The sequence below is a fragment of the Halichoerus grypus genome, chromosome 15, assembly GCF_964656455.1.
Source record: "Halichoerus grypus chromosome 15, mHalGry1.hap1.1, whole genome shotgun sequence".
Lineage (NCBI taxonomy): Eukaryota > Metazoa > Chordata > Mammalia > Carnivora > Phocidae > Halichoerus > Halichoerus grypus.
In genome coordinates, this window is record NC_135726.1 from 17,531,319 (window position 1) to 17,544,957 (window position 13,639).

At 44.4% G+C, this 13,639-nt stretch overlaps 1 protein-coding gene across 4 annotated transcripts in view; it reads right to left on the reverse strand.

The window, feature by feature from the left end:
• Positions 1–13,639, reverse strand: part of SLC7A6 (solute carrier family 7 member 6) — a 34,934-nt gene that overhangs the window by 13,737 nt on the left and 7,558 nt on the right. For 3 of the 4 annotated variants that reach the window (XM_036109186.2, XM_078063716.1, XM_078063714.1), the window contains one exon: positions 8,003–8,555. In XM_036109186.2, coding sequence (XP_035965079.1) covers positions 8,003–8,519 — 517 coding nt within the window. In that variant the 5' untranslated portion in view covers positions 8,520–8,555. Of the gene's footprint in view, positions 1–8,002; positions 8,556–9,846; positions 9,997–13,639 lie in introns of those variants that run through there. The other variant, XM_078063715.1, reaches the window with a different exon arrangement.

Genomic DNA, 13,639 nt, shown 5'->3' on the forward strand with positions numbered 1-13,639 from the left:
CAAGCAAAGAGGGGAAATGATGAACTCTGGTTGAAATCAAGAGGGTGATGACTTTCACTTAACCACTAATTCCCTAGAGCAAGGCAACTGTCAGAAAGTTCACATTCTTCTACTCAAAGGGAGGAGAGCCTAGAGCCTGTGGAAATAAACACGATGGCTAAACAGGCTCCACAGCACTTTAAGAGCTTTCACTCACTAGGACACCTGGGTGACTCAGTTGGTTAAGCATCTGCCTTCAGCTCAGGTCATGATCCCAGAGTCCTGGGATCGAGTCCAGCATTGGGCTCCCTGCTCCAGTGGGGAGCTTGCTTCTCCCTCTGCCTGAAACTCCCCCTGCTTGTGCGATCTCTCTCTCCCTCTGACAAATAAATAAATAAAAGCTTAAAAAAAAAAAAAAAAGAGCTTTCACTCAGTAGTACTTTGGCAAATGACACAAGTGCTCACTAGTCAGTCAGGAGTGGGAGGCAACAGTCAAATGAGAGGGAAGGCCAAAGGAATGCATGCTGTTGCCCTGCTAATCAAAGTTTGCTGTGTGGGGCTAAGCCTACATCAGCTAGCATAAGGATTACCTAATTAATAGCCACCTGTAATCCACAGATCCCTGTGCTATACAGTAAGCATATTCTGAGGTACCTTCCAGGCCCCTTCTTGGGACTTGCTCCTACTCACCTATCACGGTTGATCACCCAAGCTGAGCCTATTCAATTGCCTTTCCCAGGAACAGAGACTGGAGTACCAAGAGACTGAATCTATCTAACAGTAGCAGAGTTGGGAGATACAGCAAGTCAAAGTGACATTCAGGCCCTTGTAATAGAGGAACAAAAACCACAAGAAAACAGAGGAAGGAAGCAGGACTATGAAAAGCCGCAGAAGTGAGAGGGCGTGCAGCTTGTGAGAAAAAGCCTAACAGAGAAAGACAGAGAAATACACAGAAGACAGAGGAGATAGAGACAAGAGACAGAGATAAAGAGCCAGAGAGAAGGGACAAAAAGAGAGGGAGACAAAAAGATGGACATACACATGAAGAGATTAGCACACAATGCCCTGGCTATGCTCACTGTGCTTCTGCCCTGTAGCACCAAGATGTGGATGCAAGATCGGGGAGAGAAGCAGACATAATCCTCAGACCCACTGACAGGCACTCCGTCTCACTTCTACTCCTTCTCCCCATTCTGAATGACAGTCGGAAAGATACAAAAGAGCCTGTCACAGTGGTTGCCTCTGGAGAGAGAGAAAGACTTTTCCCATTTTATACTATTTTATACTCTGACTTGTTTACCATGCACATATGCCTCTTCCTCCGTAAAAACTACTTAATCTAGAACAATGTGCAGCCAGGGAGCAAGGCCAGGAGTAGAGTGAGGTGAGGGGGGCGCCTGGGGCACAAAATTTAAGGAAACACTCACTTTCAGAACCACTTGAAGAACCTGAGAGTGAGTGCATCCATCCTTAAATGCTGGCCCCAGGAGTCTTACTTGCTTCACTGTACTCTCAGCTCTGCCAGAGAACAGAGAGCTCCCAAAAACAGTCTACCACACAGAAGCCAAGTCCCCTGAATGTTTTCCTGATTCTAATTAAGAAACATTTCACCATCTGATCCTCACCCCTCCAAACCTCCCCAAATTCCCAACCCCATCTAGCACCATAGATTCTATCAGCGCTCAAGCACAAGGCTGGGCCTGGAGGCCAGGTGCTCAGATAAAAGTAACTACCACAATTACAATATCCAAGCCTTCCCTCCTCTTCTGATCTCATGTCCTTGCTGGAAAGCCTACACCGATGAGCGTGGGGTCCATGTGAGGGTCTTCAAGTTCTGGGTGCATGATGCTGGGAAAGGAGTACTCAAATAGCAGATCCACACCGAACCCTAAAGCAGAAACAAATCCCCAAAGTCTCTCTGTGGCAAAAACTGCTAGTTATCTTTAAATATCTGTTCCTCCATTTTTCCTTAGTAATAGAAATTTTAGCTAGAATGTGGGCTGCCTAAATTAAAGCTGACATTTACCAGCCTCTCTTGCAGGCAGGTACAGCCAAGTAACTAAGTTCTTGCCCCAGGGAGGTAAGCAAAGTTTCATATAAATAAGACCTCAGGAAGTCTCTTTGAAGGGAAGAGCATGCCTTTCTTTGTCCTTCCTGTCAGCTACAGTACAGACTTGACAGCTAGAGCTTGAGTAGCCATCTTGGACCACCAGCTAGAAGTCACATGCTGAGGATGGCAGAGCAGTAAGGCAGAAGGAAGGAACCTGGCTCCCTGAAAAATTATGAAGTCACCCTACCAGTCTCATACTGCCTACCTTTAATATGTGAGAGAAATAAACTTAAATATATTTGAGCCATGCTGCTTTTGGTTTTCAGGTGTTTGAAACCCAAATTAATCCTGGATAATACATGTACCCTAAAACAGAACTGTACCTCTCATATTCTCTTTCTGATGAGGAGATCACTTAGCAATCCGCAGCTATAGTCCCAGTTATGCTGACAGTCACGGCTCCCTTTTTCCACAGCAACAGGGAGGAAGGAACCCTTCCAATTCCTCCCACAAACAAGCTGGGTGTTACTAAGGGGCACTCAAGGACAGAGGAATGCAATCCTTAACAACAACAGCAACAAGGTGGGAGAAGAAAAAAGCTAGGGAGAGACCATCTACAAGTATATTAGGAGAAAAATGTTCTATAACAGTCCAGGAGAGGTAAACCCTTCCAAATGGAAATCCTGGAATCTGGAGCTCCCTCTTGGGATGCATATGAATATGTCAGGTATATGCCTTTTTAAGAATCGTCCTTGTTTTTAATTACACAAATACACACATTTAGTCTTATTACAGGGGGTAGACTCCAGGGTCTTTGAGACTATGGTAAAGACCCAGTCCTCCTGAGTCATGTCACTTTCAGAACATGAAAGCTGTCTATCCATAGCAACCAGTGACCAAAGTAGGGGAGCATAACCTTCCTTCTCAGAACCCTGCCCAGGCCTGAGTCCAAGACAGCAAGAGACAACAGAAAGCTATTCAGGCATTATACAGTGTTTCTTCCCTCCAATCTCCTCTAATTTAGAAGTCTCCCTCCCCCATCTCCTCCTGCTCCTGCTCCTCTTCACTGTCAGCTTTCCCCAAACCAACCCTGGGGGTTGAGGGAAATGGAGTCTCAGCAGTGAGCAAGCCTCTGCTTTGATGCCAGTATCAGTGCTGAATGACTTCTATAATGAAACCTTCACAGCAAATATTCTTGAATGACGTGTGTGAGCCTACACAACAGGCAGGATCCCACAAAAATAAACAAACTAAGAAAAACCACCCTTCCACACTCAAATCAAGTACTCCTGGGCACCTGAGTTACCAATAATACTGCTGGTCACCTGGCAAGAGGAGGGACCTACGGGCCTCAAGAACTGCCATTTTCCCCTATAGTCCTATAAGTGAGTAAGAGCCTCTGAGCACACTGAGTCCAGTTGACAGCCTGAGGCCCCACCCACCACAGAAGACTACAAGCTCCCAGAACACATATGAATAGAATGCACCTTTAGGATAGAGTTTCTCAACTTCAGCACTATTGATATTTGGGGCAAAATAAGTCTTAGTTGTGAGAGGCTGTCCTGTACTTTATAAGATGCTCAATAGCACCCCTGGCTTCTACTCACTAGATGCCAGTAGCACCCCTTCCAAGGAGGTGTGACAACCAAAAATGTCTCCAGACCTTGCAAATGTTTCCTGGGGGACAAACTCACCTCTGGTTGAAAACCACTGTTCTAGGATAATGAGTAGCTAAGATAGCCTGAAATTCAAAAAAGGTGCTAGGATCTCTCTGCCAGTATAACCTGGGAATAGGGTGGGGGGGCTGCTGGAAAGTGAGGATGTGAAACAGCGATGCCTTTAAGGGCCAAGGAGGTAATGCAACAGAGCAAAGGCAAGAATGTCTGGGTATATGAGTGCCTGGGTGGCTCAGTCAGTTAAGCGTCTGCCTTTAGCTCGGGCCGTGGTCCCAGGGTCCTGGGATCAAGCCCAGGGCCGGGCTCCTTGTTCTCAGCGGGGAGTCTGCTTCTCCCTCTCCTGTTACCACCCTCCCCACCGCCACCATGCTCTCTCTCTCTCTATCAAATAAATAAATAAAATATATTTTTTTAAAATTTTTATTTATGCATGAGAGAGAGAGAGAGAGAGATGCAGAGGGAGAAGCAGGCTCCCAAGGAGCAGGGAGCCCAATGCGGGACTCGATCCCAGGACCCTGGGATCATGACCTGAGCCGAAGGCAGACGCTTAACCATCTGAGCCACCCCGGCGCCCTAAATAAATAAAATATTAAAAAAAAAATAAAGGGAGCAACCACTACACAAAGGCAGCTGATTGTGTCAGGAAGGAATCTGGGTCCAAGGTTGCCAGAACTCTTGATTTTTCAACAGAAAGGTCCTGGTTTTCAAATGTTGGCAAGTAATTCAAAATTGCTTACAACACTAGGCTAAACAAATATATCTGTGGGTCAAGTCTGGCCACTAGCTTGCAACTCTGACCTGCAGTTGTTATATGGAGAATGCTGGGCCCTTTCTTCTAGAATGGAACTTCAATTGTCTAGCTTGCATGGCTATAATTTCCATAGATAGTCTCCCAAAAAAACAACCTGGACCCCTCTTATCTTAATTTCAAGACTAACTCAATTCTCCTATCCTACCTAAATTTCGCCGTGGATTCAGCGCAGATTTTTGTATTATGACCTAATTGGTATCTTCCAATTTTGTCTCTTAAGACCACTGCCACCCCTGCCCAAAGAGACTCCCTTCAGCACATCCCAGCTTTGTTAGATGATGCATCAGCCCAATTCTACACCCTAAATTTCAAGAAGAGAAGTAAGCTGAACCCCAAAGTCTTGTCAGTTAGGACAGGACATGGTTTTATGACTTAAGCCCATTTCTGACAAGTTCCTACCTGCAGGTATGCATTATGGAAAAGCCTGGGCTTCTGGGATAGGGGCTTGAAGGAATTCTGATGGTGAGTAATCTGGGTAAAAGTACACTTGAATGAAAAAAGCTACAGATACCATGACTGCACATCTAAGAGGTGAGGTCTCTCCTCCAATCAAAAGAGCAGTTCTGGCAAAGAAAAGAAAAAAGAGCAGTTCCTGGTATGGGGATGGGCTTCGTTAAGGACAAAAGAACAAAAACAATGGAGAAAATCATAAAGGAAAAAAGATTTACCAAATAAAAATCTTCTATACATGAAAAATTATATATAGAATGGTGTCCTTTGACTTGGTTACCCTTGGAATTCACCCTAAGGCCATCACGAGGCCAACACACAGGCACTCTCAAGTGCTTAGATAAGAGCACAAACTCACAAAACCTTCTAGAAGGAAACTGGGTAACACACAAAGAATCTTAAAACTGTTTATTTCTTTAGACACAGGTATTTCTCCTGTATAGCTAATTCTACCCTAAAAAAAAAAAAAAAAAAAGATGCAGAAACTCTTAATCTTTATATACAAAGACTCCCACAGCAATATTATTTATAATAATAATACAGAGCACTTACTCCATGCCAGAAAGAGAAGTACTGTACCTGTATTGATTCATTTATTCCTCATGATATTTCCATTTTATAAATGAGAAGACCAAGGCAACAGTTAAGTAACTCCGCCAAGGTTAACAGCTGGGAAAAACAGCTGGTAAAGCTAGAATCAGTCCTGGTCTGGCATGGGAGCCTATGATCTTAACCACTATACCACACTGCCAGGAAACTATTTATGTGTCCCTAAACCATGTTTTCTAAGAATATCTGATGAAAGGGATTAAATATTAAAATTTTTAAAGTATTATACAAACCACAGACAGTATGATCTCAAGAGCAAAAAAAAAAAAAAAAATGAGATAAGCACAGAAAAAAAAAAAATACTAGGAGGTATTTCACACAAATAGTAGCAATAGTTCTCTGGGAGTTAAAATTATGGGGTGGGGATGCCTGGGTGGCTCAGTTGGTTAAGCATCTGCCTTCAGCTCAGGTCATAATCCCAGGGTCTTGGGATCGAGTCCCACATGGGGCTCCTTGCTCAGTGGGGAGCCTGCTTCTCCCTCTGCCGGCGGCTGCCACTGCTTGTGCTCTCTCTCTCTCTCTGACAAATAAATAAATAAAAATCTTTTAAAAATAAAATAAATTTAAAAAATAAAATTATGGGTGATTTTTCTTTTTTTTTTCTATTTTTTTGCATTTTCAAAGTGCCTGTAATGTCTATGTATTCCCTTTAAATAATAGTAATTATAATAAAAAGACGCTACTTTAAAAAATGTTTCTTTTGAAGAACATTCCATAAAAAGGGGGAAAAACATGATATACTAAACTTAAAAAGCAGAATATAAAGTTATATGCAAAGTACGATGCCAATTCTATAAAAGAAATGAAGACATGATTTAATTATTGAAGGTGTTCATCTTTTGGTGGTAGATTATGGGTGATTGAGGATAAGTTCATCTTCTCCCTAATGAACACATTTTATAATCAGAAAATTCTTCTTTTTTTTAGAGAACTCAGTCAGGCCCGAGTTCCCCTGGCCAGACCCTAACACACATACAGCTGAGTACCCACCTTACCTCCTCCTGGGGTTACATGTGGAGGGGTTCCCTTTAACATTTGTCTTTAACAAATTCCTTAAAGTCAGGAAGCACAGTGTACCGTACAATCCTTTTTTGCTAACTCCAAGGTACTCTCAGTCTATTTTTAACGCTGTGGATAAACTACATATACTGCCAAAGCTTTTGCAAGCAGAGATATGGAAAGAACAGAGTATAATTAAGTGCCCCTGGCAGCACAGTGCTAAGGAACACAGGGAATTCTGGGCCACTTCTCAGCTAAAACACTAGCTCTACAAGATTGGGTAAATTCACAGCAATCTTCTCTCCTTTTCAGCGATTTCACAGAATCCCTCCTTACCACCTCATGAGAGAAAAAGGAAAATAAAGAGGGATCAACTGGGATCTCTTGGGTTCTGTCATCAGAAACCCAAATATGGGGCGCCTGGGTAACTCAGTCAGTTAAGCGTCTGCCTTCGGCTCAGGTCATGATCCCGGGGTCCTGGGATCGAGTCCCACATCGGGCTCCCTGCTCAGCGGGGAGTCTGCTTCTCCCTCTACCCTTCCCCCTGTTCGTGATCTCCCTCCTTCTCTCTCTCGCGTGCGCACTCTCTCTTCCAAATAAATAAATAAAATCTTAAAAAAAAAAAAGAGAGAGAGAGAGAGAAAGAAATTTGAAACACCAATGAGAAAAAGCCATTTTGGTGTGGTGCCTGCTGCTCAGAATGGGCTGCAAAGAATGGCAGTGGCAGGAAACACTGGTCCTGTGGGCTGAGGGATAACACCTTGGGACCCCAACAATCTAGAGAAGCCTCTTTCCTCAGCCTCTAAACTGGTTTAAAATAAAAAGCTGCGAAGCAAAAAATAAAGTCCTCAGCACTGATGTTTTTTTCTGGGTTCAGTTACAACTAGTGATGTTGACTCCAATCAAAACAACTGGTAAGACAAATGTAAGACATGCACCAACCTGTCACATAGACTGGGGAACAGAACTCTGGAACAGTCAAGAGTAGAAGGAATGTGAGGCACCAAAAGCCACAAAGAGACTCAAACTTCTCTCATCCCTAACCTTTACCCTTACTTATCTCTCAGGGTTAAATGACTTTGGTGAAATTACTTCAAAAGGTAAGATGCAGGGCGCCTGGGTGGCTCAGTCAGTTAAGCATCTGCCTTCGGCTCAGGTCATGATCCCAGGATCCTGGGATTGAGTCCCGCATTAGGCCCCCTGCTCAGCAGGGAATCTGCCTCTCCCTCTCCCTCTCCCCCACCCATCCTGCTCCTGCTCTCTCTCTCTCTTAAATAAATAAAATATTTTTTAAAAAAAAGAAAAAAAAAAAGGTAAGATGCCTCTCTTCCCCCCAAAAGCAAAATATGGTGTTCAAGTATCAGTTACCATTAGCATTAAAGGAACCCACACCCTCAAACATACTCCGCCACTAAACCCCAGACTTACATATGCAAGCAGCAGCAAGGAGACGGCAGGCCAGGTATGGGGGATCACAGGTAGGGAACGAGGGCTGGATGATGTAGTTGGCGAAGGTGATGGCAATGATGGCCTGACTGGTGGGCTCAACAATTAGCAAGGAGGCCCACAGGCGGATAAAGGCAATGAAGCCCCCAAAGGCCTCTAGAATATAAGCATAGCTGGCCCCAGACTTGGTGATGGTGGTCCCCAGCTCCGCATAGCAAAGGGCACCAACAACGGAGAAAAGCCCACCAATGGCCCATACGACCAGCGACAACCCATAGGAGGCAGTGTATACCAGCACGCCCTTGGGTGAGACAAAGATTCCTGAGCCGATCATGTTGCCCACCACCAGGCTGACCCCATTCAACAGCGAGATCTCCTTCTTTAGCTGCATAGTTTCTGCAGTCTGTTGAGGTTGCATGTTGACATCTTCCTTGGGCTGGTTGGCCTCGGGAATGAGATGGTAGGTTGGTGTGGGGCTCTCCAGCTCCCTGACTTCCATGACAAATGTTTCCTTCACACTTGTGTTTACTGTGGCCTGGCAAAGAATATCAAAGAATATAAGTATGTCAGTCTAGGGCAGAAGCTGGTGAGTCTCTGGTTTAGACCTGCAAAGCTAACCTCTTATGTAGGAACAGCATGCCTTACACACAGACCTAAATATAATGAGGTTTATATCCGTTTCCACCACAGGACACAGAAATAAATGGAGGTAGGCAGACACCTAGTGCTCCCAAGAAAGATAACTGTGAGAGCTCAGCTGATGGCAACTTCCAACAAGAGGTACCTGGCTTGACACCAAGAACAGGTTGGCATTAGATTTATCCATAGCATGGATTCTCCCTGAGGTGCAGGTTTTGGCCTGGTCTTACCATTTTAAAACCTACAAACCTGTCCTGCAAAGACCAGACTCCCACTGCCAGGTTACTCAGCCTGATAGGCTTCTCACTGCCCACACCCACTCACCTCCACCCAAACATAAACAGGAACTTCTGCAGTATCCAGCAACATGTGGACAAGTCTGTAGCTACTCTCAGGCCAGCAAAGAACATGAGCAGGTGGAGAGAAAGGCTAAGAAGATGCTAAGACCAGGGCCACTGCAAAGACTAGAACAAGGAAAGGACCTTCATGAAAATACACACCTGTGTGTTGCTGTGTCTACAACATCAATCTTACTTCCTACATTGCTGTTTGCCCATTCAATACATCTCTTTTTCCAAAGTGCCCAGAAAAGAGAGAGAATATAATTAAGACCCGATGGAGAAAGAACATCCAGAGGGCACCCTAACATGGGACTTGACTGCTATCAGTTTGTTTTCCTCCTCAGCATGCCCTCACTACCGGCTGGGGTTGCAAAGAGATTCTCCCAGAACAGGACCCAGGAATTTTGACACCCAATCAGAGCTACATGGCTTCTCTCATCCACAGACCTGGCATTAGAAGGCATCCCATAGGGAGATGGCACACACTACTACTTTTGGTTTAGAGTTGAGCCAGTCCAGAAACCTCAAAGAAGTTAGATTCCATAACAACCTATATATGAAAAACCCAGAATCTGTCAGAGGAAGACAAGCACCTTCCTGAACCTGCACTCAGCATGACCTTCTCCCTCTCTCAATTCCTGTGCCCCAGTAATCAGGAATTCAAATCACCTACTTACTCCCACCTCATCTTCTGGATAAAGGAATCCTATAAGCCATATGATTCCCACCCAGGAATCAGTCTTTTAAGGTCACAGAGATAACTTCAGGGATAAGAATGAGATCAGCACATCATCTTCCCAGAAGCCTCTCATCTACTCAACAAAGATGGAAGTGCCAGAACCTTACCTCACGGAGCTCAGAGCGAGGGAACCATAGCCACTCAAGAGTAAGCAGTTCTCAGGGAAAACTTCAGTCTCCACAGCTCCATCCAAAACTCCTGCCTTACCTGTCCCGGTCCCCTGCCAGGGTCTGGACTGGAGATCAAGAGAAAAGCCTCCTCTGGGGCACTACCAAGCCTTCCTTTACTCCCAGCCTACCTCTGCTTAGATGAGACCTGGCTTTAAGGCGCACCACTCTTTCTTTCACTCTTGGCACCAAGCCACACAGGTTTCCCTAGGCAGGCACAGGCACGTGGGTACATACTTGTTTTCATGTGTTTGTCAGGTGAGCCAAAGCAACCATGAAAACAAACCTGGAAATGGCAGAGGAGCCTATATTTTCACATGAGTCAGGTGCAGAGAGACCTATATTGCCTTTTTCCACCCAACTCAACACAGAAGCAAGCAGAGAAACCTGGTCCCAGTGACCACTTCAGCCTCCCCTCTATTTTATCAGACCCTAGCTAGATGGGGAGAGGAGGCTGGGGCTCCCACATATTCTTTTTGGACCTCTGACACCAGATATATGGGTGTTTTTTTTTTTTTTAAGATTTTATTTATTTATTTGACAGAGAGAGAGACAGCCAGAGAGGGAATACAAGCAGGGGGAGTGGAAGAGGGAGAAGCAGGCTTCCCGTCGAGCAGGGAGCACGATATGGGGCTCGATCCCAGGACCCTGGGATCATGACCTGAGCCGAAGGCAGACGCTTAATGACTGAGCCACCCAGGCGCCCCAGATGTATGGGTTTTCTACACATCAAGCAATTCTGCAACACAGACAATTTAACTCAATTCTGATGATGAGGGAGCAGAAGGCAAGCTAAGGACAAAGCACAAGCTGACACCCCACAACCCCTGCCCCCAAGGTGGGATATATGTGACATTCCTCAGCACTCTTGGCTGCCCTAAAGCTAAGGGAAGAAAAAACAAATGGTTAATTTATAGAGATTATAGTCCTACAGGACAGGAGTCTCCCTTAGTTTACAAATGTCTTAGTGATTTACAAGAAAAAAAGCACTTATCAATAACCTAACTTCCAGAAGGAAATGTAGATAAAATTAAATGTCCTTATAACCTGCAGCCCATTGACAAATACTTGAGGCAGGCAGAGTATAATGTCCAGGAAGCTCCCAACTGTCTTCATGTTAATGCTTTACTAGAGAAGGGCTCAGTCCCACAAAACTGCCCCCTCTTCAGATGCCAAATACAAGTCCAGGTTGTTACCAGTGCTTCCAACTGACTGGCTATAAATTGGAGGGTCCCACTATCCCTCCTTGGGTTTAATTAATTTGCCAGAGTGGCTCACAGAACTCAAGAAATCAGTTTACTTACTAGATTACCAGTTTATTATAAAAGGATATAACGCAGGAACTGCCAGATGGAAAAGATGCATAGGGCAAGGCATATGGGAAGGGGTGTGGAGTTCCATGCTCTCTCTGGGCAAGCCACTCACCCAGCACCTCCACCTGTTCACCAACCTGAAAGCTCTCCAAACTCTGTCCTTTTGGGGGTTTTATGGAGGCTTCATTACACAGGTGCGACTGATTAAAATCATTGGCCATTAGTGCTTGATTCAATCTCCAGCCCCTCTCCCCTCCCCAGAGGTCAGACTGGACTTAAAGTTCCAACAGCCTAATCACACAGTTGGTTCCTCTAGCAACTAGCCCCCATCCTTAGAAGATCCGGATGCTTTCCAAAAATCACCTCATTAACATAAACTCAAGTGGGTTGAAAGGGACTTGTTATATAAATAACAAAAGACACCATTTCACTTTCATTGCCCTGGAGCTATTTCAGGAATTGAGAACAAAAGCAAATATTATAACAGAACATGCCCCTATGGCTCTTATATAGGAAATTATAGGAGCTGTGTCTAGAAACAGTGGATGAAGACCAAATATGTATTTAATCACAATATCACAGGGAAAGAAAGAGGGAAATTCATTTCACTGGAAAATAAAATTAGTATAAAATGGAATTGCCTTAACTTCTAACTTCCATTTAGGATATAGAATGCCGGGAAAAGCATCACTCCAACTCCAATAACAAGAAAAAGCCAAACAATCTACAAAACCATAACTTTTCTTGAGGCATCAGAGAGCTGAGGTTACAGGGCAACCTACCAGACTGAAATTTTAGGAAAAACAGGCACCTCCATGAAGAGACGCAAGCTCTGGTTCACCTGTGGCAGAGGGAGAATGACGGGACCGACACGCAGGCAAGTAAGAAGAACTCAGGCACAATTCCTAATGAATTACTAAAGGTCTTGTGTGGTTCAGCAAGAGCGTAGACACCCAGGGGTTTTTCTCCATAGACTTCAGTAGATTGGATGTTCATTAAAAAATACTAGGCAGGAGGCCAGAGACAGCTTCTCAGTAGTGCTAGTCTGGAGAAGGAAAGCAATCACTGCTCTGGGGAAAATGCAAAGGTCCACCCAGTCCTTTTTCTAAAGAATAAAAATCTTACACCCCTGGGGAAAGGGTGGTAAACTCTGTCCCTCCCAAGGCAGCTGGGGCAGAGTAAAAGAAAAATAAAACACGCCTTTATGCCTGGGGGAAAGGCAGGAAATTCTGATCTGGACCATTAGAAGTATCCTACCTCTGGGGCAAGGGCAGGATCACCAGAAAGATCTACACCCCTCTTCCCCCCAGACCCAGAAAAACAGGGCCTGCCTAACACTGAGGCTGAACCAAGACAACAGTGAATCCCTGCTCCCCACCAGCAGGTAAGCAAGCACCCAGCAACAAGAGAAAGACCTAAAGCTGAGAGTAAAGCATAAACATTGAGGAAAAGCCCTCCCACCAACAAACCCATCCTAAACCTGAGGAATTTGAAGCCCCGTGTGCACCTAAGGTAACCACAACAAAACCCAAACCAAACTCACCTCCTAACTGACTGGAACTCCCACACGAATACCCTAATAAAAGAAGAGATGTACCTAGAATAAATACTTGCCTCAGTTTCTACTGTTTTAAGTCCTACATCTAGCAATCAGTAACAAATTACAAGCAACACAACAAAAAGCAAGAGAAACAACCCACTATCAAGAAGCAAAGTAATCAGGGGCACCTGGGTGGGTTGTTAAGCATCCAACTCATGATTTTGGCTCAGGTCATTATCTCAGGGTTGTCAGATCAAGCCCCCTGTCAGGCTCTGCACTCAGCAAGGAGTCCGCTTGGGATTCTCTCTTTCCCCCAAACAAACAAACAAACAAATAAATAAATAAAATCTTTAAAAAAAAAAAAAAGGAAAGAAGCAAAGTAATCAACAGGACCAGACTTAGAGATGACCCGAATATTGGAACTACCAGACAAGAAATTTAAAATAACTATGATTAATACATTAAACACTCTAATGGAAAAGTTAGACAGCATGCAGAAACAGATGTGAAATTTCAGCAGAGAGATGAAAACCATTAAGAGTCAAAGTGGGAAAAAGTGGAAAAAAAAAAAAAATAGAATGGAGCCCCCAAGAGCTGTAGGATAGTATCAAATGGTCTGAGGTAAATATAAAAAAATACTTTTTGGAAAAAAAAAACTTTTGGGGTGGCTATTTTTATTTGCTTTAGAATATAATTGACTGCCTCAAGTAAAAATAGTAGCAATGAATTGTGGATTTATAGCATATATAAAAGTAAAATGTATGAGGGGAGCCTGGGTGGCTCAGTCAGTTGAGTGTCTGCCTTCTGCCTTGGGCTGGGGTCATCCCAGGGTCCTGGGATCAGCTTGCATTGGGCTCCCTGCTCAGTGGGGAGGCTGCTT